At 34.3% G+C, this 27,756-nt stretch overlaps 1 protein-coding gene across 1 annotated transcript in view; it reads right to left on the bottom strand.

The window, feature by feature from the left end:
- The window catches only part of LRP1B (LDL receptor related protein 1B), a 565,080-nt gene that overhangs the window by 34,260 nt on the left and 503,064 nt on the right, over positions 1–27,756 (bottom strand). The window contains exons 75-83 of the mRNA XM_034061327.1: positions 27,354–27,488; positions 26,206–26,325; positions 23,716–23,957; positions 17,928–18,151; positions 17,567–17,673; positions 14,190–14,306; positions 11,635–11,808; positions 11,025–11,150; positions 1,563–1,727 (exon numbers count right to left, since the gene is read on the bottom strand). Of these exons, the coding sequence (XP_033917218.1) occupies positions 1,563–1,727; positions 11,025–11,150; positions 11,635–11,808; positions 14,190–14,306; positions 17,567–17,673; positions 17,928–18,151; positions 23,716–23,957; positions 26,206–26,325; positions 27,354–27,488 (1,410 nt within the window). The remainder of the gene's footprint in view (positions 1–1,562; positions 1,728–11,024; positions 11,151–11,634; positions 11,809–14,189; positions 14,307–17,566; positions 17,674–17,927; positions 18,152–23,715; positions 23,958–26,205; positions 26,326–27,353; positions 27,489–27,756) is intronic.

Below are 27,756 nucleotides of genomic sequence, written 5' to 3'. Positions count from 1 at the left end.
AATAGTACACTACTTACTTCAGCAAGGGTGAGAGAATTCAGAGCATGGATTTAGCAGGAAAATAAAAATTGATTTTATGAAGCCTTTTAACCCCACAAAAGAGTCAATTAAGTGGCAGACATGTAAAGATTTGGGAGTAAACATCATCTCTTCAGATGACAAGTTCTGCAAGTCATTTAAATAATCCAGGACTTACTTTCATACAATTGCATGTCCTCACTAAGCATGTATTGATTTCACTTACTGACAAAAATCTCTGCTCCTCATTTGTGTCAATAGTTTCATCAGCTGCTAGAATCACTTTCAAGTATAATTAATGAACTTCAATACAAGTAATTTTCATTTTCTAATATTGAGTTATTGTTACTGATGTTATCTATGAACATTATTAACCCTCAAATAATCAGAACTGAAAAATCCTTTTTGGCATACAACAGGTCACTAGATTTGCATTCACTTAGCGATTTTTGCCACCGCATCTCAATAAATAAGAGGAGGTTCCAGAGAAGGCAACAAGTGAAGCAATATTACTAAATTACATAAGCTAAAGTTAATTAATAAGCAGTGATGAGGAAAACATTTAACATCTAAGCTCCCTCTGTCACAGAGACTAAGAAACATAACTCTTCCTTACAGGGAGCTCTCTGTGCTAAGTAGTTACAAATTTCTCTTTTAAAAGTCAGGTGTTTGTACTTTTCTGTCAGAGATCAGTGTTGATCACTTCATCACACAGGACAAAAATAATTCACACCATATTCAGCAGCTGGCAGGCTTCTGAGAAGAGATTAGGCAGCAAACTCTGATTCAGCTCTTCTAATTTGAATCAATATTTAATATTCCTTGGAGCAGAAAAGAGAATTCATCTCCTCCTTTCTCACAGAAATACTAAATTTTAGAGTACTCCTTATCATGCTTTCTACCCCAAACACTGACTGCATTATACATGCTACAACAGCTTATGTATTAGGGACAAAGATCAACTGTCAAATATCACTTTTTGACAACCAGGATAATCTCCCTGAAGATACGTATTTTTAAATTCCTTGAGGAAAACAAAGGATCTGAGTTCTAATCTACCAAATCTCCCTGAGAATTAGACGAGTAAAATGCCTATTCCATGAATTCCAGTAAGACGAAGGTAAAAGACTGAGGTCACACAACTCTGTAATTATGGAAATATCTCTGTGTATGCATAAAATAGTTTAGAGAGAGAACTGAAATAAAGAAAAAATGAGATGTGTGGGATTGTTCCAGATACAGTTTGACTGGATCTTATGTTTTACAATTCCATTACTGTACCTTAAGTTTTACATCTTTATACTGAATGCTTGCTTATACGCTCCCTTTCTGGAATACAGCTTAATTCTTCTAAAACACCAAGACACATGAATGAAAAGTACTAATGATTATAAAGTATATATACGGTCTATACTGCTATTTCATACATGGTTTAAGTACAAGTAAATAAGTTACAGAGAGAAAAAAATATCACATACAAGGAACAAAGTGAAACATTTTAATTAAGGCAAGTATAATAGATACAGCTGCTCAGAAATATTTACCTAGGAGAGAGGCTCCACAGGTTCCTCCATTCTGGCAGTAATTGTAGCAATGATTAGTTTCACACTTTTCACCAGAGTAACTTGGCCAGCAGTGACATCGGGGATCCCCCTTCTCATTTATAATACACTTCCCTCCATTTTCACAGGTTAATTTACAGCTATCATCTGCAGCAAGAACACACACATAGAAATATTTTGAACAATCCAAATTCATGTAATGGGCAAAACAGAACCTTGCATCTTAAATGATCTCTATCAATAAAGCTGGGGGAATCACTCTTCAAAATGGAGAAAGTAAACTATTACTTCTGTTTCTACTATGCCAGAAAAAAATTATCCACTTAGGAGACCATAAGCACTGGAAAGGCTTTCAAGAGCTACAGGCAGTGGGGGCTACGCTACCTTGTACAGCAGAGCTGGGAGCTTGCACCCTATTAAAGTGGGGGCCTCTGCATGGTAGTTCAAGAAGGACAGGGAATTGCTTGAAAGAGTCCAGCGCAGAGCCACAAAGATGATTAAAGGAGTGGAACACCTCCCTTCTGAGGAGAGGCTGAGGGAGCTGGGTCTCTTTAGCTTGGGGAAGACTGAGGGGTGACCTCATCAGTGTTTACAAATATGTAAAGGGTGGGTGTCAGGATGATGGAGCTAGTTTTTTTTCAGTGATATCCAGTGGTAGGACAAGGGGCAATGGGTGTAAACTGGAGCATAGGAGGTTCCATGTGAACATCAGGAAGAACTTCTTTACTGTGAGAGTGGCAGAGCACTGGAACAGGTTGCCCAGGGAGGTTGTGGAGTCTCCTACATTGGAGATATTCAAGGCCTGCCTGGACAAATTCCTGTGTGATGTACTCTAGGTTACCCTGCTCTTGCAGGGTGTTGGACTAGATGATCTTTCGAGGTCCCTTCCAACCCTTGGGATTCTGTGAATCATGGAATGGTTTGGGTTGGAAGGAACCTTAAAGATCACTCAGTTCCCCTGCCATGGGCAGGGATACCTTCCACCAGGCCAGGTTGCTCAAAGCCCTCTCCAACCTGGCCTTCATCCAAATGACGTCCCAGAAAAGGTGAGCTCCTTAGAATGTAAGACATAGAATCATAGAATAGTTAGGGTTGGAAAGGACCTTAAGATCACCTAGTTACAACCCCCCTGCCATTGGCAGGGACAAGTCAGTAATGACTGTATGAATTCTGATTTGAAATTGTGATTCTTAATTGAAGAAATGAAAAACATGAATCTTCCAAGTCATTTTCTGGTGATCTCGGCCTTTTTCTATTTTATTTTTTTTGATCCCTCCTCCAGTATCTCTGTTAAAGTAACACCCTTTTTAATCCTATCCAAAATACTTTAAAAAAATATTCAGACTTTAAACCCTCCTCAAAAAATATAGTTCCATACTAACTTGTTGCTTCTAAATTATATTTTCTGATTCATTTTTCTCATTTGCTCAGTCTGCAAAATCAATGAGATGCTCTGCATTCACTGAGTGCTTACAACAGCAGTGCCACTGTGTTAGCTGTGAGGTATGAGGTGACACAAATTCTGGGTAGGCCAGATTCAATCTTTCTATGAAACTGTCTTGGATACACTTTGAAAAATAAATCTCTACTCATTTTAGTAAACAAGATATAAAATCATCCAATGATACCAATAAGACATTAATTATAGACTAGCACACACATAATGCTCAAACATCCAAATAACTGTAATCCTAAGGAAACAGACAAGCATCTTTCCATCCCAAAACATATTTTTGGCAATAAGACCTTTCATTTCTCACACAGCAAAACAAATCCTGCAAAGCCAGACTGCTTCCTAACTAATCAGCATTTGAGCATACATGGCTTTCAACAAAAGGGATACCACAAACATAAAGAACTCTTCAGTAATACATCCACCAGCTGCAGATGATTTTCTGAATTACCCTGTTTTAGGCTAATTGAAAAGAGCCAACGTTCCCATTTGTCTCATACTTGTTGAGCTCTACCATTGACTGACACAGGCATACCAGCTCCTCGATCTTTAAAGAAATACATTGTATTGTAAATGCAAAATTTAGGAACATCAGATATCATTTCTCTTTCCTGCCTGTGTAATACCCCTTGTTGTCAGGGTCTGGCTGCCTCCATTCACAGCCAGCTCCAAGATGCAGACATGTAACCTGGGATCAAACTCAAAACCTCTGGGAAGTGGTCATCATCTTTCAGAGAACTGCACCTCTATTAAATTAAGCTGAAACTAAACAAGAAATCTAAAATTTCTTGTGTGGACTGAGTGGCACATGACTATTTTGTGTGTTTTACAATGAAAAAATGAAATACTGTATGTGTTTAATTTTTTTATATCCACCCTGTATACATAATTGTGTTGTAACAAAGCTACTTGGTATTTGGGAGTTTGAGGATGCCTCCTTGTTTTATTTATTTGGGTGGTTCATTAAATCCTTTGATGTTCCATGAACCATTCTTCAGTTACTCATTTTAGAAGTTAAGTAGATTATGTAGCACATCTTATTGGAGAGAAGGTTTATTTTTATTTTACTTATCTGTTTTACTTATAATTAGTCATGAATTTATAGAGCAGAACCTGGTAAAGATGGGATAAATAATACTGAAGTATTGACAAGTGCTCATTTTTATGAACCTTTCTGATAGCACAGCAAAAACGTGGTGTTTCTTCTCTACATCAATTCTGCAAGGTCCTACACCTGGGTCAGAGCAATCCCAGGCACAGCTACAGGTTGGGCAAAGAGGAAATTCATGGTAGTCCTGCGGAGAAGGACTTGGGGGTGTTGGTCAATGAGAAAATGAACATGAGCCAGCTTCAGTGTGCACTCACAGCCCAGAAAGCCAACCGTATCTTGGGCTGCATCAAAAGGAGCGTGACCAGCAGGTTGAAGGAGGTGATCCTGCCCCTCTACTCTGCTCTTGTGAGACCTCACTTGGTGTACTGTATGCAGTACTGGTGTCCTCAACATAAAAAGGACATGGAACTGTTGGAACAAGTCCAGAGGAGGGCCATGAGGATGATCAGGGGACTGGAGCACCTCCCATATGAAGACAGGCTGAGAAAGTTGGGGCTGTTCAGCCTGGAGAAGAGAAGGCTGCGTGGAGACCTCATAGCAGCCTTCCAGTATCTGAAGGGAGCCTACAGGGATGCTGGTGAGGGACTCTTCATTAGGGACTGTAGTGATAGGACAAGGGGGAACAGGTTGAAACTTAAACAGGGGAGGTTTAGATTGGATATAAGGAAGAAATTATTTACTGTGAGTGTGGTGAGGTACTGGAATGGGTTGCCCATGGAGGTAGTGAATGCTCCATCCCTGGCAGTGTTTAAGGCCAGGTTGGATGAAGCCTTGGGTGATATGGTCTAGTGTGAGGTGTCCCTGCCCATGGCAGGGAGGTTGAAACTAGATGATCTTGAGGTCCTTTCCAACCCTAAGTATTCTATGATTCTATGAAGATATGAAATTAAAAAGAAGAAATTATGAAATTACAACAGACTATGACTTCAAGACTAAAACAGAGCAATCAAAACATATTTAGAACTATAAAAAATTAACTACAAACTTGAAAGTTAACCTAACCACAACAAGAAATACATGCTTTCATATTCTCAGGAAAATATACTGAGGCAAAAAATGGCCCATAGTAGGAGTTTTCTAATCAAATTGACTTTCAAGGATTGGGACACTCAGACACACTTTTAAAATGCAACATATGCTATAACTTAACATAATGGTCAAATGAGAAGGCTCCTGAAAAAAGCATAAATGTTTCTACTATTTTCTGTCATCTAAGATTATTAAAAATTGTCTTTGATTTTGTTCTCTGTAAAGCATATTAAATTCAAGAGTTTCAACACAAATCTAATGTGAAACAGGGAAAAGTTACTACAATTTTGGACTCTAAATAAGGTAAGAAGTAGGATTGAAAGGTTTAATAGGCAAGCCAGTTTTAAAGTACTATGGTAAACTTTTAACAATACAGGGGTTTTAATGTTGCTGCTTTGTTGTCTGAAAGTAAATACAATCTTGCTGATTCACATCAACTAAGTACAAAAGAGGATCAGATGCCTTTGTGTGGGAGACACAAGCAGAATTGTTCCATAGGAAGAAGAATAATACAGGAGTAAACCACAAAAGAATTGTTACAAAAAGGTGAATATTCTTAATGTGAATTACTGAATAAAGGCCTCTCCAAGAAGAGCTTGGAACAGCTCTGGTAGGTACCCAATCTTGGAACAAAATTTAAAAATAAATAAATTGAGAAATTTTCAATCTGGAGTCAATTCAATGCTGCTTTGAGCTTGTTGGAACTCGGACTCAAAGACCCCTCAGTTACTCTTCATTTCTAAAATTACAGCAGTAAATAACTTCACCTGTTATCCCACTCCTAGTCTATTGGATCTAGTCTCCTAGTCTACTCCTAGCTATTTGATAATGCTAACATGAAAGGAAGGATAGGGCATAGGTCATGTATTCTCTCCTACCCTGCCTATGTAGTCTTCAGCTGTCTCGATTTGCGTATTTCAATCTTAATATATCTTCAATAAAGAATCAAATAGCTTTGATTTGAAGTTTTTCTTCTTGATATGACTGTTTGACACAATCAGTAATGGACTTCTGCTCCACCTCTGACTCCTTCCTTTGACTGAAAATAAAGGGAAATCTTACACAGATAGCTTTGTAAGCTCTACTGTTTTTTTTTCTTCACCCATTCAATTTTTTGATACTACATCCCTATCCATCCAATAATACAAGCACACATCTTTCATTGACATTTCTGTAACAACCCTTTCTTTCTTGAGAAAAATGAATCTTACTTTTTGATACTTTTTTTGCTTTGAAATATCCACTGATTTCTGAATTAGGCAGTTAAATGGGGAGATGACATTACAGAGCACAAGGATCATGAACTACATTCTTTGGGACAAGAACAGTTTCCCTTCCAACAGTGGAAAATACTCAATTCATAAGGCATAAACACATTTGTTCTTGCCTATGCTTCAGACTAGGGTGTAGGTCATCCTTCCAAACACAGAGCTCTAATGTTACACTAAGGTTGCATAAACGTTCTGGTCCCTCCAGATGAGAGGGTCTTACTATCTGCCAGTTTTCCATATACTGAGATTTATTAGAACAAGGTGTAATACCAAATTTTGCATGAAAGCTGCAAGATTGTCTTCTTTGTTCTCCCTTCACATTTATTTTCTTTGAAAAATATTTGCTTTATGAAGTTAAATGGAAGAGAAGGGCTAAGTAAAGGATGCACAGTGAGAAAAACTAACCAACACTTGCTGCAACGTAACCCATTTTCTTCTGTTCTGGGAAATATCAGTCCCAGTGGTAACCCTTTTGTAAATACAGAAGATACTGCTGTAAACAAAAGTTTTTCTCCAACCCAGAAGCAGATTTCTGTGTGAAGCCTGTTCTATTTGATGTCTAAAAAGACTGAAAGCAGGACAAAACCCAAGAAGATAGCATCGATTGAATTGCCATAGCTTCTGCTAGTACAGCTCCCTGAGGCAGACTTTGTGGGTGAAAAAGAAGGTATGCAAGGATTAACCTCTACATCCCCAGCTAAAGCACCTGGTCTGCCATCTAAGAGTGCAGTGGGCATGTCCCCATAGAAATGTGCTGTAGGAAACACCATTATAAATTAAATGTTTCTTCTCTTTTCATAAGCAATGTCAGACCTGAGTCTTTGGAATTTTTCTCAGGCTTTTCACTCAGCCAAGAGAGCACAAATGTTCCCTCTTAAAACGAAAGTGATAAACATGCAGCTCTGGAATGTGAAACTCTTCAAAGTGTTCATTACTTTTGCTCACTCAGCTGTGGCACACACTGTCTTCCTCCAGTACATGTCTATTTTCATCCTCTTGGTACGTTTTGAACTTCATTGTGTTACAGACAATTAGATGCAATAACCCTATTGGATGCAAATCCAGTGGTCTCTCTTACGAAAATTAAGTGGTACTCTACCTATTTCAAAACTAAAAGGTATCTTCTAAACCAAGAAAGTCAGGGGCTGCTGTAGTCAATAAATAAAACACAAATGAACTATGCTTTGTAAATCATAATCATATAAGGAGAAATGAGATGTAAGTTTATCTAAGAACACATAGGAACTTGCTTTAATTTTGTTATAAAAACGTTCTGAATGATGCATGTTGTGATAAGTCTTGCTTGAAAAAGCCAGATCAAACCCAAAAGCTGTTTCTCAGCAGTTGAGTGAGATGCTGGTGAAACAGCTGTTTGAAGCGATCTGAACTGAGTCTTACAGAAAGCCCCTGAGGATTCAATATTTAGAATTTCTCATCTAGGATTTATGAAGAAAAATCAACTCAATGGATCAAGCCACTAGTACTATTTTATGCAGAATTTCAAGACTTAGCTCTATATTCTTTCTTTAACTGCCACCTCACCCTGACCCCCCCAAAAAAATCCAATGAACACGACTGACTAATTTTGTGGGATACAGTCTAAAGAAAAAGAGCAAGACTGGGATTACCTCCCAGTCACCAACCTTAAGGTAAACAGAGTGATAAGAAATTATACGAAGCATGCAAGGTGTCTTTACAATAGTCATACCAAAACCTACCAAAATGAAGAATGTCATAATAATGTTGAAAATAATCATTATTTGTTTGAAGGCATTTTTCAAAAGGATAGAGACATATGCATTGTCAAAAGAGAATCTTCAAACATAGACTCTCCTGGGGGCACTACTGAAGATGAATGGGAAGTTGAGATGGATGTCCCATTTTGACTCTGTCAAGTCATGGAAATCTACTAGTAGTTTTCTTACTACATTTTAAGACCCAAACCATTTAAAAGACACTAAAAAGTATTACAAATGTTCAATATACTACTGTTGACTATTGTAACTTGAATTATATATCATTCAGAAAGTACAATTCAGTCAAACTATTTATTGAGATCCACAATTACTACTCATTTGTGACATCAAAAGTCTTCTTTCATGAGATGAAATAGCTACTGTGCAAATATAAAACAACCAGTACAACTCACTTCTATTGCTACATGAATGATGTCCACTGAAACAGAGTTAAAAACTTTGAGTTTTCAGATGTGTAAATTAGTAGTAATACATTTCTGAACATATAACATACGACGTATATAAATTATTGTAACCTATCTACTATACAAATACTGGATTATGGTACACTTACAAAGCCAAATTAATATATCAGTTAAAAAGTATTTCACAGATCCTCATGTCTCAAATAATAAAAATTTTTGTATTTCATTCTTTTAGAGACAAACCAGAAAACAACCAAAATCAACAGGAATATTTAAATTGACTTTGAATCACTATTTTACTGCAAGCAAACAAAACAATCACCTATATGAACACCCTTTGGATTGTAAGTTAACTCTTCTACAATATACAGGTTTTGACAGCCACATAAGGCAGGAGTTGCTGGGTTTGGTTACTGACATCCATAACTGTGCCAAAAATGCTCAGAGACAATGAAGACAACATAATGCTAGATTAAAACAATCTGAACGAATAATGGTTTGGAATATTTAATATATATTTTCTAGCATTTCCTAAGAAAAGGAAAGAAAGACTATAGTGCTTTTTTGGGTTTTTTTAATTGTTCCATATTGTATAAACTCCTTCCTAAAGGAAACAAAAATCTGGTTTAGAACTTGACTTGTCTTTTATTTGCAGGCTATTAGCAGCCTACTTGAAATATAATTGCAATCAGAAAACTAAGAAACACTATTTCAGCAGCTGTTTAAACAGGTATAACAGTTGTGGGACAATACTGAAATTTAGCAATACATTAAAAATGCTTCTCTAGGCATTTTCTGTCTATCCATAAAAATTTATAATCCACAGTGAAAATAATTTAAAAGCTGCTTCAGATCTTTAATAGAAACATAATTTCCACAAAACTATACAATGACGTAATCCTTTGCCCCACTAGTAAAACTGTAGTATTACTGAAATGATTGGTTCAGATCACCACCAATCACCAGTGAAAAACAATATTCTTTTATGTCCTTCAACATCGAAGTAGTAACTATGGGCCATTAGAAATATTTTTAAGTGGTATTATATCAGCAGAAAATCTTGACAAAAATTCATCTCAGATGAATCAAGAGTTGACACATGGAGGGCCTGGGAGGCGGGTTGTTCTTTGAAGACAGAAAGCGTTGAGACTGGTTTGTCTCAAGAGCTAGGAACCATGTTAGAAACATATACAAATGTTTTCTATAACATCTACTTTCAGTGGCATCACTTCTACCCTAACAGTGGAAATTGTTGTAAACCAGCTGTAAACTAGTTTATATACTTGTAAAACTATCATATATATGTGCATTGATGGGTATTCAGTGAAGACTGCACAGTAACAAAGCTTTATTTTCTCTATTTTTGACAGAGCATGGTGTAGTACATATAAAAGTTGGGTTAGTACTGTAAATACATTCCATACAATGTACTCCTACATAAGCAAAAACCATTAACAGGTTTGTTATCTAGTTACAAGTTTCCTAGGACGTTTTACTCTCTAAAATATTCTTAAATATCTTCAGAAGAAGGAATGCTGCTGGACAGGATAGTTCTATTTCATTATTACATTCATTAATCATAAACCAATAAACCAGAGTTGAGTAAATTCAAGATTTAAAGACTAGGCAATAAAAACAGGTGAGATTTTCTCCAAAGAATAATGACATTTCAGGTAAATTAAATTAATTGCTAAATTGAGCATTTTTAATACTGAGGATCTCACAAAAAATGTATTACTTTTACTTCTGAGCCTGGAATTAAATATTAGAAAAAATCCTACTACATTCTGACTTCTCATACACATAAGAAATCCTATTCTATGATTTCTAGAATCTTTTAAAAGTTAAGCTCACTAACAATCCTTTCCACCAGTGTGGCCACCTTAGGTTTGGCCTCAATTAGAGTGGAATAGTTTTAGACTATTTAATAATCTCTTTGGAAAAGAAGATTCCTCCTCACCCCCTGTGTGCCCTCAAATTTAGCAAGAAGTTAGTATGTTTTTTACAATTAAGTCTGCTTTCATGTGTCTTGATATTAGTCATTATAAACGTTATTGAAAGATACAATTTTAGATAAAAATATTTCAGTTTTTTCCTTTTTTGCCAGTTACTTCAAAGTCATCATTATTATTTGCTGTGTTGCTGTTATTGGGTTTGACTATTGCTGCAGTCTAAGCAGAGGTGTTTCTTGGTGATCTTTAAGCTTATTTTTTTTTTTCGTCTGAATGGCTAATGTGTAATTTGTAATCCAAAACAATTCAGAGTTTTACAAATTTATTTTGATCTATATATATTCATACTCCCTTTTAAATATTATCTTGCATCAGATAACTCGACTTGCTGACAGCCCAGTCTTTTGCAGTGAGAAAAAGTGACCATTTGTTTATTTTTTGTTTTTCATGCAGTTTCCAATACCTACCTAAGAGGCTCTGATCAATGCATGTTCCATTCACCAGTGATTTTCCTTCTGGACAAGCACATGTTGCACCAGAAGGGTTGAGTAAACATATGAATTCACATTTAAGGTCCAAGCATGGATTTGGCACTGTTCAAAAACACAAAATATTAAAAATACTTATTTTTCTTTTAGAATTACACTGTGTGCTAAAAGTAGGAAAAAATAAATAATCAGATTCAGACATTCTGATACACTTCTAGTTACCAGCATATCAAGAGCCTGAAGTCAGCAAGCACACTCATTTAACTGGCAGTGCAAGACTCAACCAGGATAGAATTTATTCCAGTAACAAAAAATTTATTTGTAATAAGTAATAAGGAAACCTCATCTGATTGTGGCTAGAGATACTTGTATTCAGCAAACATTTGTCCAATGTCCTTTCAAATGAGAGAAAATACATAAAAAAAAAACCCTAAATCAAAATTATATAAAGAAATATGACTAAAACTATTTCCACTTTGTACAATCAGGGTCTGTTTCATATTTATACAACTTGGCTACATCTTCCCGCTCCCACCTCCCCAAAGTGAACTTGTTCAATATTGAGTTTAAATTAATTATGCTTACTCACAGTCCATTTGTTTGTAGCGGTGAAAAATCAAGGCACTTTTTGCTTTATCAACATCCACACTCAGATATTCTACAAGACTCCTGCCAAATTTGTGTACTCTAAATGCACCAGTTTTAGGACCTGCTCCATATATGTAATCCTCAAAAATGTCAATTCTATGTGGATGCAGTAAACCTTAAATAAAAATGAATAATAAATACAAATATATATTCAAATGATAAACAACTTGGGTTTAATAATAACAACTTCAATTGCATTACTGCAGTTACCACCTAAAAGACATCATTATTCAGACAGCTTGTTTTGTACCCAGAGATTGCGTTTAAAAAAACAATCTGCTTAAAAGAAACACTTCTCATGCTACAAGTGAAAGCTAAAGCTCTGTATTAGCTTTCCACACAATTCAGCTTCAGAAAGCAGTTGATTATTGAAAAGCAGGGAAAATCTACAGTAAAAACTAGCTACTGAGAATGTACACTTGAACTAGAAGTACACATGTAAGAAACATTATTTTGCTGTACATAAAAGAAACTATTCTGACAAAACATTTCTTAAGCTCCTTCTTACTGTATTTCAAAGGTTAAGTTTCATGCTATGCTTATTTTAATTCATAATGATTGTAAATTAATGCAAAATAAAATGTTAAGACTCTACCAGTTTCTCATTTTTAAGAGCTACCAGTGCCAATTAGATTACATAGTTGGACTTCCCAAGCACAATTGGCTGCTGAAATTCACACCATTTACCCACATAGCAAGGCAATTGCTTCTGACTAAAACATCTTTGCCAGAGATGTATCTTTTTTCATTTAAAGCTATAAGGTAACAGAATCTATCATTCCCTGCGATACCTTGTTTCTACTATTATCCCCATTTACTGTAAAAATGGTTTTATATTTCACTTGTACTTATTCAGTTTCAATTATCAACCTTTATTTGTTCCTGTTGTTTTCCACTTATCAATACTTGGTACTCAATGAGAAAATGTTTATGAATTCTAGTTCATTATTTTATGCTTGTTTAATCAAATGGGTGGCAGTGTTTAGTCTCATTGCTAAGCAAGGTCTAAACTCCCTCAGTTTTCCTTTTGTCATGTTTCTCTATTTTTTCCATAGTTACTACAAATGTCAACAGGAGACTTTGCTTTAGTTATCCTGTATTTTGGTATTAAATGCTAGGTATGGAAGCAACAAAGTTTCTACATTCCACTTTCCCTTTTATAAACCCCAAATTTGCTGTGTATGGCAGCCCTTCATGCTATAAAAAAAAAAAGCAAAAAAAAAAAAAAACCCAAACAACAAAACCCTTCATGCTATAAAATATTTTGAAAGCCATCAACTTAAATACCTTCTATTCTGTAGCACTGCACATGGTTGGTTGGGGTTCTTTTTCTCTCTTGAAGAATAACCTCCCACTTATTCTTAAAATAAAAATAACTACTGACACACATTAAAACACAATCTAGGATACTCTGTCAATATTTGTACCAGCCACAAACACTGAACGCGATTACGAAATGTGTGTTTTGTGACAGATTACAGCCAAGTCACGATGAATTACTATAACCAAAGGAAGTGCAAGCAAAGTTATAAGGAGGAGTTACTCTCTTCTACACTCTCTTGTCAGGCATCTGTACAGAATTGTTTAGTGTTACAGGAGGTTTTAGTCAGATCAATGCACCCAAAGTGATCCTTCTTGAGATGACTACTTCCATGTATATTGATTCAAGTTGTGAAATAAAATGGTATTAAACTGGAGTAAGATGATTTAAATCTCATCCTGCTCAGTTTGGATTATGGCAGTTTTTTTCCTAGTATCTTCCAGACCCCTCTGGTGAATTCCAGATGATCAGTTGACAGAATCAGTAGCACTAAATGTAATATAATCCTGAATAAACTCTGTACCAACTGCCCACAAAGCAATCCTCATAAAAAAGTCTGCTTTCAAATTATTTTTTTTAGTATTTCCTCTCTTTTCAACTCAAATTTCATAACTTATTATATATATTATCAAATTGTTGAAAAGTCAACTTGAAATTCTATAAAAAACAGTTTGCTTAACCAGAATCTCTTTTATGAAAACCACTTTCCTCATTCAACATTCTGTTAGCAGAATTCTCTGATTACTTACTGACCTGAAAGCCAAACCCATTAGTTTTCCCAGAACTTATGCAGGTCCACTTTCTATAAACTATACAAGTCCTGCGCAATGCAGACAGCTCTAATTTCTAACTAGTCAAAGTGATCCTGTTGCTGTATAAGTCCAAGTGAAGCCAAGTTTAAATATGAATCACAATGTTATTTGATAATACCTAAGATATCAGATAACAAACTTTTCACTTATCACTGAATTTTTGTTCCCCTAAAGTAAATTTGTCAGATTATTTTAAAGCTAAAATTATCCTGCCTTAAATATCTATTTGATAATATCTGAAGTATTAAACAAAAACAATGAATATTGGTTAATCACTGATTTTTGTTTATAGTTTCTCTGAATAGTGATATTTCAACAAAATAAAATGAAATAGAAATCATGTTATATAAAAGCTATCCATACCTTGTTTAGTGCTCACAGACACAACTGAATCAGAACCATCAAAAAGAACGCTGCCAATAACAGATAATTCAAAATCAGCCCAGAACAAGCGCTGACTGAACTGATCAACTACAAGACCTACAAAGAAAAAAGTTCAAATCACTGTATAAAACCTGAAAAACAAATAGTATTTTTATACAACTCTACATTTTTATGCTGTTCATATTCTTATGAACACAAAATACAGTGACAATGAAAATACATGACTGGAAACTAAGAACAACAAAATTTAACACCTGCTGCTTTAACCTTCCATTTGAGCCAACTGTGTTTTTTTACTTTCTTTAATTTACTCTTCCAAGGTCAGTACCTTTTCAGGCCCATCATCCTCAGGCAGCAGAGATATATAGCAGGTGAAAAGTAAAAATAGACTCTGGTAATTTGCTCTACCAAAAAAAAAAAAAAATCTATTATGACAATAGATTACTAAGCAGTAGCACCATTTTGACCAAGTAGCAGCACCAGTTTGACTGTGTGTTAAAAGCAAGTCATTCAGATTTCATAGAGTCTTCCTAACCTATCTTGTTTCCACAAGTATATAATTGTGGGTTTTCTAATAATCAATACTTCACAAGCAGTAATTAGTATGGAATTAAAAATCAAACTATTTTAATTACATTAATGCTGCAAGACAATGGTGTTGACAGATATATATATATATTCACTTATAAATGAAAAGAAAGGACAAGGGTGATAGAGCTCAAATGAGAATAGCAGATAATGTGACTTTCCAGCCTTCACACAGTAACTAAATAGTTAAATCAAGCAGTCCATATTTCATAGCAGATGATTACAAGATTAATATGCCATTTTAGGTCATCTCAAAAGTTTCAGTCTGAAAAAATACTGATTCCATAAAATAATTCTGAGCTTTTGAAATCATAGGGTATTTTTAATAAGAATGGGAAAAAGTATCTTTCTTTCTATTTATGTAAGTAGGTAAGTCAGAAAAACTACATCAAAAGAAATTATACATAATAGCAGAAATATTGCTTTTAAGGTCATAAATTAATCAGCCACAGAGAGATGATGTACAGACCAGTGAAATATGCTTACATTTGCAACTTCATTAAAAAACAAACAAACAAAAACCCACCCTCTTTAAAAGAAATACTGGTATTCAGGCATACAGCTACAGAGAATAATTTCTGTTAAAAGATAGTCACAAGGTGTCAACTCTGTGTGATACATAGTACCGATAAATGAGAGTATTTTAGAAGTCCCTGCTCTCCAGCTTTGAATTATTCTTTTCGTTTCAATAAGAATGTCTCAATCTCAAATAACAAATAAGTAACATTCTCAATGCATCTTTCACAGTATCAGAGATAATGTAAAAAAGTAGCTATATTTGTTTTTTATGTATAGCAGTCCTATGATATCTGTTATAATGTAAATACTGTGAAATCAAGCCCAAATGCTCAAACTTTCACCCTCTCTTACTTGCAATAGGAAAGACATATTTAGTTATACATTTAAGAGCAGCAGAACACAGCTGTTTAATAAAACGTTAAACTTTATCTAAACAACAGTAGTAAAGTCTCATTTGGAAGGAGATATTAAAGGCTTGTGCTCTTTCTTTGCATTCAGTTTACAAAGATATGGACCTATATGAAATAAAAGAAAAAAAAAACACCTCCATAAATGTCTGCTTTCTACAATGAAGCAACAGGAGAAAAGCACAGAATTATGCCACAATTATGTTTTCAGGAAGAAGGCTTAGGAAAATTCAATACTGTGGTGAGGAGTTTCTGAAATTCCCTCTTTGCAAAGACTGCTCACTTTTGGTAACTCTGCTAATTTTCTTAATCTTCATTTTGTTCATCCTTGTAAGGAGGCAGACGTCTGGCTAAATGCTTATATGAAACTTTACTATGTAAAATATATGAAAGAAAATTCTATGAAGAAAAGCTTTTCATTTCTGCTTCTGGTAAGGTAAGAAGTAAGTACTTGCATTTTCAGGTAAGGTTGATACCATTATTACCTACAAAATTCAGTAAATCCACTAATTCAACATTGATAGTGAAAAAAAAAAGGTGGGGGGAAAATGTTCAAATGCCCTTTTATGTTCACAAAAGTGATGGCTGGCTCTGTAGGACATAACTTTGGCAATGAACTAAACTAAGAGACAAAAAAAAAATCCAGTCCCACCAATTAGAACCAAATCTCATGATTTGTATATCTAATATGTTCAGAATATTTTATATAAAAACTTCAGCAAAAAATATGTAACAACTCTGATCAACATAAATTTCTGTTGCCTTTCAGTTTGCATAATCAGAAGTGTCTAACTGAAATTACTATTACGTATTTTTTATTATCATTACTATTGTGCTTCCTACTTACCTAATGAGCATAAGTTTCCTATCCTCAAAGCTTTCTTTAGCACATATGTAATTTCTTAAATTCCTGTATTTCAATCTAATCCTGTCAATAATCCCCTTCAAGGGATGAAGATAAATTTACATACACAACACCTTAAGCCCACCTTACCATGGAACTTGACCAATGTTAAAATATTATTACTTGTTGCTGTGACAGTGGCAGTTTCTGAGACACTGAGATATTCAGACAGCATCCTCCTGAATGAAGCCTATGTTTCAACAAATACACGTACTGAAGTTGGAAAAACTCTAATTTGCAATGCAGTAACAAAATATCATTGTAAGCCTGAAGAGACATCAAATACCCCATGAGAAAACGGGTCAGGACCAAATCAGTCACAGTTTCAAGGCAGGATGCTGCTATTTAAAAGAGAGGTATTTCATTCTGGATTTATCATTTCCTTTGTCATATAAATTACTTTAATCCTACCAGTGAAGTCTTAATGGTAATTCACAAGATCTCAACATGCATTGTCAAGCTTCAAAATAGTTTGGTAAAACACACAGATAATTGAGTTGCTGCTTCTGTGAATACCTAAACCTTGTTTTATACTATTTTGCAGTGTATTCAAGAAAGTAACCAGAATAGGCTGTGAGATTTCAAATACATTCTTAAAAAATGTGTCTCACCAGTAACTGGTGTTCCTTTAATTGATTTTGCTTGTTCAGTGTTACTGAACAAATCATATTTTAATTGATTATATGTAGTCCTTTGGTATCACTTTGTAAAATCATCACAGTAAACTTTGTATGAAAGTTCAAGGCACATTAAGGTGTATCATTTGAAAACAGAGGTAAGAATTTGATTAGTAACTGCCTATGAATAACCAGAATACATATTTTTAAAAGTTTTGGGTTTTGTTCTTTTTTTGCAAACGGAGGCACTGGAATTCAGCCAACAAATCTACATGAGTTAGGAAGTGCCATGTAATTAGGAAAAATGGATAAGCTGTATACCTGTAGGTCTTTGTAAATTCTTTTGAACCAATATCCTTCTCAGAGTACCATCCATAGATGATTCCTCTATATGAGAGCGATCTCCAATAACTGTCCAGTACATCATCCTGAAAGTATTAAACATAAAAAATAAGCAGAATGCCTATGGAGAACCTCAAAACATTTCACTGATACTAAATTATCATGAGCCTTTAAACCTACCTGAAAGATGGCAGAGAACTCATCCTGATTTACATACAGGTAAATTGAACAGAAAAGCTAAGTAAATGACTTTAAAAAGTTTAGATATTTGTAGACATATTTGTCTTACTCCACGTTTTTGTTTTAATTGCAAAAGAGAGTAACATTGGCACATACATACCCCTTTTTAGGATTTACAGCAATTGCATATGGTTCTCCTGCCATGCTTGTAAGCAGTCTTGTACAGTTTGGCCCATTCAATTGACCTACATTGATGGAGTATCTCAGACTAGTCCAATGAGTTGTATAATAGCTGAACCAATGCATTCTGGAATGATCAGTCCAGTAAATATTTCCAGCAATCCAGTCAACAGCAATACCCCTGGGTCTTTTGAATTCTGGACACTAAAAGGAAGAGATGTTTAAGTTAGATTTGTGAAAATGATCTTTCACAGCAACTGCAATTATGTAACTTTACAGTTAAGTAACTTTTAAATGTTACATACTGTAGCTCAAAAGAAAAGGAAAATCAAGAATTAAGGTTCTACACCTATTATACTCCAAGAAGAAATACGTTATAATGTCTCGTCCCAAAGCCTTAAGTAAAAATGGTGCTTGAGATCATCCTGAGGTACAGCTGCTCATAGTTTGCCAAGGATAAATAAAACCACTGCATTTAGAAAACTGCATTGAAGTACCCCTGTATTCTGATGAATACTAGTATGCAAGTATAAGGATTTTTTTACTTGTTTCTCGTCCCTTGCTGCTAACTGTTCCTGTGTTCCACCACTGATTGAAACTAGTTAGTGCAATATTCAGCTTCACATGTAAAAGAGACTTGACTGATCGTAACTTCAAAATTATAAACTGTGGTATCTTTGCCTTTATCCCAAAAAAATGTTCCTATGGATAGAAGTTCATATTGCAAATAGGAAATATATATAAACAGGTTTCTCAAGTCTAGTAGAATTCCTGCAGAGGAGTAAAATCTGTAAAATAGGACTACCCAACTATTTCTAACATGAATGCAGAATAACAAAAAATTCATGACCTGCATGAACTAAATACCTATGCAATTGTTTGCCTGTTTACCTAGAGCAACATCAAGTTAAATTATGAACAAAAATGTCTATTACTTGGCAAATGCAGTAATGGAATGCTACTAAGCTATGTTACTAAAAATCAGGGAAGAAATCCTAAAATAACTTGTTTTCTTCAGATGCCAGAGTTCACTAATACTGCAAGATATTTGTACACTATTTTAATCATAATATAAAGGTCACTTCATTCTCTAGGTGGAATAATAGAACTGCAAAGGTGAATTTAGATACTCCATTGTTCATAAACCTTTATTCTGCAAAAATGTCACAGAATGCATACTCTAAAGACATACAGAACCCTGACTTTCTATTTAGATGAGTATGAAAGAACCAAAATAAATAACTGCATTTACAAAACAGTATTTTTTTTATAAACAGGATCATAGTCACTTTTTAAGCAAAATAATGTATCATGATTCTTTGTTATGATGTTTGCAGCATATGGTTCCAGAGATACCACAGACTTTTTTTTTTTTTTTTTACATTATCCAAGCAGCATTCATATAAAGGACAACGTATTGAAAAATGTGGGTATTTGCAGATAAGCACCATTGTATTTGTAATCCAAACTCCTTTTAATTCTGGGTAATATTCAGGCAGTTGTGTCAAGAAGCCTCTCATATCTGGAGACTACAAAGGTTAATGACACTGGCCTACAAGGAGGAACCAAACATTGTTCTAAAAGAAAGGCAGCTAGCATGGATAGCACAGTCCCTTGTCTTTCTGTGGACTGTTAAACAACCACTGTTGACAGTACAACTACATTTTCTGGTATCAGGTAAGGACATCATGGGAGTTACCACACAGAGTGAGAGACAGTTCCCCAAAAGCTGGTCTACAAGCAAATAAGACAAAGGAATGTCCTAAAAAGATTCCAGAACAATTAATATTGCTTATTGACATTGACCCTTTTTCATTCTTCTCAACAATACAGAAGTGAAATTCCAGTAATACTGTGGTGTGTATTAAAGATCAAATGAACAAGGGTATAACCAGAACAGTAAAGGAGCCATCTGGTGTAAGACATAAAAAAAGAGAATAAAAACCACTAGCTGATGCTATGGCTGTGTAATTCTCAGTTGTGTTCATTAAATTTCATCCTAGCTACATCATATTTCTGATGTGTTATGCATCTTCTCATACTGTCTAGGAAAATTACTTACTGTAAATGAGCTTTTACCTAATGGCTTATTTGGATTATGCTAATTTTGAAGAATGAATTTGCATACAGAATAAGGATGAAAATATATGAACAAAATCACATTATTATTTTCTACAGTTATTTTAGCCCACTTTGATGCTGAATAAAATGTACTATAACTTATTAGAAAAATAAGGGTTTGAAGCCTAATTGCCTTTTACAGTATGGTATATTATAGTCTAACTACAGACTGTGTCAGCCCGATGACTTTTGATCAGAATTGCTACCTATGGTAATACCTGTTTTAAAGAAAAAGAATTAAAAAAAAAAAAGAAAAAGAAAACAGAATTATTATAATGAAACAAAAGAGGAATGTAAAAACAACAACAAAAAACAAACAACAAAAAACAAACAAAAAAAAGCTTGAAATTGGGAACTATGCAGATGTAACAGTAGATTACATTAGAAAATATGAGAAATATTTTCAACCCATAAGCAGGTGTTAAGCAATATTTTATTTACATAAGTGACATTTTTGGTATGGCATTGCTCTGGAATAGGAAACTAATGATTTTTTGTTGCTTAAAATATACTCATCAAAACAAAAAATGCATTATCTAATGACATGTTATTACAACGATAGAAAAAATACTAGAAAACTTAGAGGCTTTTACTTGCTGAAACAGAAAATTTTCCTCAAGAGATGAGCAGCCCAGTAGATGCAATAGTTCATTTATTACATTAGTAGGATCATTTTAAAATCCCAACCAGCTGATTCTAGAACGAGATGGTTTCCTAAGTACATAAAATTAATCCATACAGAGCTATAGCTTTAAGAGAAAGCCACAAATTAGTGGTTTTCTCTTAGTGAAAATATTTAGAGAAAGCAGTCTAGAAATTGTTTCCATTCACAGTGATACACTGAATTTCATTGGGCCCTGGAACAAATGTGAATATACATGCGAATATGTCCCAGGAGTGGATAAGGGTCCTTGTTAAGAACAACTGGGACTGGAGGAAGCTGCTAACACACTGACTGGATACATTACAAAACCTATGTTTTTCTTCCTATTATATGATACAGTTATTTTAAAGTTCAGCTTTATGTCCTCTTCCACAAAAAACAGCACTTGAGTTCAAGTGCCAAGTCACTCTGTTTTGAATATTCACATCAGGTAACTTATATATCTCCTCCAAGAATTATTCCAGTAAACAGCTTCATCAGTTATCAGCAATTCATTTATACCATCTTAACTCAATTAGAATGCATTCCTCTTCTGCCTCTGTCAATAAACTCTGAAGAGTTTGTATTTACTATTTCCTTTAATACTTCAATTTGTACCAAGCTTAAACCCTTTTTTTTTTCAGAAAAATACAAGAGATACTTAAAGCTATACTTTGAGGAAGGCTCTTGATATGCTAATTCCATGGAGCAATTTCAGTTGAGATGGATTTTTGCATTAATGTAATTACCTGAAAATGCAGGTGACTTTGCTCAAGTTTGCTGTCCTGATTTACATATCAAAGTGTAGATATAAAAGTTATAATGTAAGCTTTGAAAACTTATCCATTAAAAAACTTGGGTTAAAACTAAGGAATTCTCAAGCTTTTCAAAACCAAATCTAAGTGACTGTCTTAAAGCAATAGTATAATACCAATTAACCCACTGATCGGTTATGTATGTAAGGTAATAATATTTGAGCATGAATTAGTGAATGCTGAGAAAATATCCTGAATAGTTTAACACAGTGAGAAATAAATACTTCACAGATATAAATGAAATCTATCAAAGACATATTTGGACACAATCTGTGCATTTTCCACACAGATTTGTAAAAAAGGTTTGTATGGCTTGGATCAAGAATCTTCATGAGCAGCTACCTGAACTGACAAAGGAAAAACAGCTTAAAATGAAAACCATAATTTTTCCAATAATTTTGAATTAAGAGGAAGTGACTAGAAAGTATTCTTGCATAATACTGAAAGAGGGGTATAAAAAGCGGAAAGTATTTCAGTACTTCAGAAAAATAACAGTAATTCAAAGAACATTTTATTAGTTTAAAGAGGGAGACATTGTCACATCCTTATCCTTGCAGAAGGCATCTGCATATTAACCAAAAAGAAATAAATAACAACATCCCCCCCAAAAAAAACCCAAACAGAAAAAAAACACCTTTAATTTCACAAGACTTTACAAGCTCATTACTTTCTAATAGTGAACTTGACAGAGATGTGTCTATCAGGATTTCCTAGGCACAGGTACATTTCAGTGAGAAAAGTCACAGTAAACTTCAATACATACTAAAGAATCCTTTTGCAAAACTCAAATGACATACCTGACCTACCAGACATAATAGGAATAATTTTCTTAGAATCATAGAATAGTTAGGGTTAGAAAGAACCTTAAGATCATCAAGTTCCAACCCCCCATGCCATGGGCGGGGACATCTCACACTAAAGCATGTCACCCAAGGCTCTGTCCAACCCAGCCTTGAACACCGCCAGGGATGGAACATTCACAACTTTCTTGCGCAACCCAGTCCAGTGCCTCACTTTCTACTTTAGATTTACTTCCATACCCTTTCTACCAATAAAATCTGGACCATCTTGTGCTGGGCAGGTGGAAGTGTTGTTTTTTAACCTGTCTTCCCATACATTTGCCATCACAGACACAAGACACCTTCAGTCCATTGCTGTCTACATCCTCAGTTTTTTTGCCGTGCTGGCATTGAATGTCAGGAATGTCAGCTGTTTGCAAAGGAAATGACTCTAGATGAAAGGTACTTAGAAGTAGCTTCAGGTGTGTAAGAGTTGAATGATAGATGAAAGATTAGTCTACTGTTGCTACTGCTGTTTATTCTGCTGGGTATATAAAAGTATTCATGTGATGTAAGGTCATCACTGCTACCTCACTGCTACCTCTCTTAAATTTAAGGAAACGGCCAGAAAGGTGTTATTTCTAACCTGATTTATTACTGGCCATGAAAAACTGAAAAACTCTTCTACGCAACCACATCTGCGTAAAAAAAACCCATGAATTTACAGCATTATAGAAACATGAATGTAAAGAATGATCACATTGTTATCTCACAACAAACACTAACACTTCCTTGAGAATTTTCTAGAAATATATTAGATAAAAATGACTATCAGCCTGCATCTTTTTTCAAGTAAAGACCACTTGAAAATACCCTAGGTTATAAAACCCCTAATTTCTGTTGTAAAGTGCAAAATTACATCTATGTTTATTGAAAAGAAGATACTATACAGTTCAACACATAAAGGAATAAATACATATTGTTATCATTTTTATATGTTTGTCAGAGCTTTGTTAATATTATTGTTTATATGGTCACTGTAGAAACCAAGCTTGCCTTTGGCCTATCTACATTTTCTGTCTTCCAAGCATTTTGCAACTCATGCCTTTCTTTAAACCATGTGTTGCTTACATACATTTATAATAGCCACTCTTGATGGTATAACCTTTCCAAGCTTCTCACATACTAGTTATTTCTCTGTAGAAAACTTTTTTAAATACTACAGTTGTGTTCTCTTACAGAGACCCAACCAAGTCTGTCAGTCTTGAAGGGAAATGTCTTAGAAGACATATATACCATTTGAATAAAACTGTTCTCAGGTAAACATTTTAATGAGCAGACATTATAGACAACCAGAAAAGAAAAATGTAGTAAATTTGTATTATGTAAACTTTGATTGTGATCACTTACTATCAAGCCGCTGTTACTTTGCCTTCTCTCCTGGTCATGAAGTTTTCTGTAGAAAATCCCTCCTGGATTAAACTGAGTACTCCAAACTATCATGTCCCCTTGAAAATATGCATCTATTCCAGTTATCCTTGAATTATGTTCGATATGCGATATTTGCTGACGAACACCACTGTAGTTGAATGGATATGCAAAACCCACGATGTCAGTATCATTAGCAACATAGAGAACTTGATCTTCAGAGCCTAGGGATTATTGCAATGAAACAAAAATAATGTAAATATCAAGCAATGCAAAATCAGTAGTTTTCACTCCAGTAGCTTTTTTTGTGTTTATCTTATAATTGCTGTTATAATTTCTTATGTTGAAATTATTTTCTGATTGTTGAAGACAGCAAAACCACTCGCACTCTGGACGATAAATACAACTCTTCATACTATTTGTATTACTTCAGTGCTCTCCAAGTTCACACTGTGACACTTAAAACATTCCATGTTTTATGGAATACATAGTAATTTGACCACCTCAAGCAGTATATAAAAATTGGGGATATTATGCATTAAGCCCAATATGAATCGCTATATACTTTTATATGCATGTTGTGTCCAAAATACATATCTATTAAGGGCACACAAAGTTGCCAATGAGTATTATTTGAAATTGCTTAATTGGAAATTCGAATTTGAATGATCCTGTATTTAGTGAAGGCAGTGAAATTTTGAAATTAACTTCAATATGAGCAAACTGGATGAAAGTTGCTACAGAACATATGCAGTTGTGTCTTACATCTCCTTATATTGCAGATTGTGAGCAGTTATGGGTACCTGTGAATGGGTGGTACCAGTGGATACCCAGCTACTATATTGATTCAGATGTAGTAAAGTGTTATTCATAAAAAAATGCTCTCCGATACCATTAAGTTTTGAGAAAGTTTCAAATCTGATGTAACCATTAAGATGCACTTTCAATTTTGTAATTTTCCTATTTATACCACATTTATCTACAGATAATCAACTTATAATAATGTCTGTCCAACACATTTCCTCTTTAGGAGTATAAAATATAAAAAATAATTTGTTCCCTCACTCCTGCTAAATACAAGAAAAAAGAGGAGTTCATTAAAGCAAGTATCAACAAGGGAAAGAGGGAAACATTAACTGTATTACAATGGAAATGAAGCTGTGAAAAAATCAGATGTAGGATAATGATTTGCAGATTTTTAAATTATAATCCCTCAGAATTATGTCTGTATTTCTATAGTAACAAGCCACTATCTACAAAGCTTGTTCATTCCCATGTCATAATCTGACTGCTTTTGTGGCAGTATGCAACAATGCTAAATCCTGATAAAGTCCACATTATATAGAAGAAATTGCTAATGATCCACTGATATAATCTTCCCATGGTAAGTTTGATTCAAGAGAATGTGAACAACGCATGTTAGACACCTATCACCATCTAACTACCCAGGATGGCCATACCTACATTACTGACTGGTGTGCTACAAAGAAGGAAGAACTAGATTTAACATGATACAATCTATTATGGTTCTAGGATGCATGTCCACAATATGTGCTTACTGACCATAAAGTTCAGATCCTGTACTGCTCATAGTTGTGCACCAGTTATATACAGAATCGTATGAGGAGCCACACCTTCTAACTTCAATACTCGTTCTGCACTCAAGACTCCAAGCGTAGGTATAAGTCAAATTCATACCAAAATCTCAATTGCAGGTGAGACATTATGATCATATTTACAGACATTCAGATAAAGATCCATAAAGATTATTTTAACTTTACTCAGGCAGCTGGATTATTGCCTGTTTCATTATGATTAGCAAGTTACCTAATACCCAGTCTTAATACCTCTAATACATCTTAATACCAGCCTTAAGACCTCTACTTTGTGCAATACCTCTGTCTTATAAAAGGCAGAAATAACCTCTGTGTGTACTGCTTTACCTTCACTAGACCATGATCTAAGCAGCTGATTTATATGAGGAGTATATTGTTAGGTGACTGTACTTAGAAAAACTCTACTTAAATGACTTCTATATGATTTCTCAATAAGACAAAGCAAAATATATTAACTCCAAATAATACTTATTTCTAAAGTCCTAAAACATGTTTCTATGAAAGAGTTAATTCTTCTTCTCAAGCTTCTGAATCTTCACCAAAATACTTACATGCTTGCCCATTTAAAATCTCTGTTTTTCTTATCTGTGTTTATCTTTTTGTAAATAGAGATGGAGTAGAGATGGAGTTGGAAAGGGGCTTTCATATTAGATATGCTCATTTACATGGAAGTGGTAAGACTTTACTGCTTACTGAAATGAAAGGTAAATCTGAGTGGTTTTGGGAATTATTTCTGTGAACTATTCAATAAATATTTATATAAAAATAAACTGCATATGCAATACATTAGTGTTACCAACCATGTTCATAACAAGTTATTCGTACTATCTCTCCACTTTGATTTTTATAGCCTTACCTTTTGCTATGCAACTGTTATTCCTCTCCTTATAATTTTTCTCACATGCACATTTGTATGACCCCTTAATATTACTGCAGTGTTGGGAGCAGGCACCAAATACCATACACTCATTGATATCTATGAGGAAAAGAATTGTAATTTATACATCTATATTTTAATAAACTATTTTTTAACATGTTCAGAAAAATCATGGAACAAAGCAAATGAACAAAAGGAATCTCATCAGCATTGGTGTTATCTTGCAACAGTATAAAGAAACCTTCTGCAATTATCACTAATGTTATTTCCACTGCAAAGTATCTCAAAGATTTTTTTATATTATTTCTCCATGCTTCCTACATCAACCTATTATCATCAGACCTTGAAATCAACTTTAAGAATGAAAATATCTGCTACAATTATCTCCAACTTACCTATCCCTGGTACTGTCAAAGCTACATAATTATTCCTTATTGAAAAAAGCTCCTGTGTATACCTTTTGCTTAAGAGCCAAAGAAGGATATTTTAATCTGCAAGTATATTCACTTTGATAGTCCCACTAAAGTGATCTCCACATTTTTTGTAAGTTATTGCTCACCAGTAAAGAAAATAAATTCACAACCCATTCTTTGGGAGAGTAGATTTATCTTACCTTTCTGATAAACTTTCATTATAACAACTGTGCCTCTTTTTCCTGACCAGTGTGCCATCATATATCTTAAGACTAGATTTTCTAAGGAATTTTACTTTCAATATGTTTATTATTCTTTCAGTTTTTGTTTATGCATCTTCATTATTTTAAACATCTCAAAATATTCTCATATACCAATTTAAACACCCCAATTTCTCATTTGAATAATCCACTAGACCTTAAACCACTCATTTACCCCTTAAATCATAAAATCACTTTATAGTCTACCAAACATCTTTAGATATTCCCAACTAATCTTAGTATTTGACAACCTTTCATGATAAAATGTGCAAATCTACATCCTGTAAATCCTTTCTGTTTCTTTTCTTAATGGGATTTGTTAATCCCATAGCTATGAGATTTTACTCTATAGAGAAAAACTATGTTATATGTATCCCTTTCTCCAGCATAGAAAATTGACAACGCAGATGATTTTTAATACTGTACAGCAGGGGATAATGGAAAAGACCTGTACCTTCACACTGTCTGTTCCTCTTGTTTCTCTGAAATCCAGGTTTACACTGACACAGAAGGGATGTTTTTGTTTGATTACAGTATGCATCATCTCCACAAGGATTCACATTATCTTCACATGTATATTCAGTGACACCTAAGCATAAACAGAATGTCTATAAAACTGCTACTGATTTGTTTAAACTGGAAAAAATGAGACCTAAGATAACAATGACAAATAACAAATTTAACTATCTGTTAAAAGAGTATCAGGTAAATTTTACCTAAATCTATGATATTATGATATACCTACATATGTACATAAATTGACTGTATTTAATTGAGATGCTTAATTTCTCATCAAAAATCTACTACTAAAATTGATCTTGTTTCTAATATGAAATAAAATGACATCAACTTATAGC

The sequence above is a fragment of the Melopsittacus undulatus genome, chromosome 4 (genome assembly GCF_012275295.1).
Source record: "Melopsittacus undulatus isolate bMelUnd1 chromosome 4, bMelUnd1.mat.Z, whole genome shotgun sequence".
In the NCBI taxonomy this organism is placed as follows: domain Eukaryota; kingdom Metazoa; phylum Chordata; class Aves; order Psittaciformes; family Psittaculidae; genus Melopsittacus; species Melopsittacus undulatus.
This window is presented reverse-complemented; position numbering and strand designations above follow the sequence as displayed.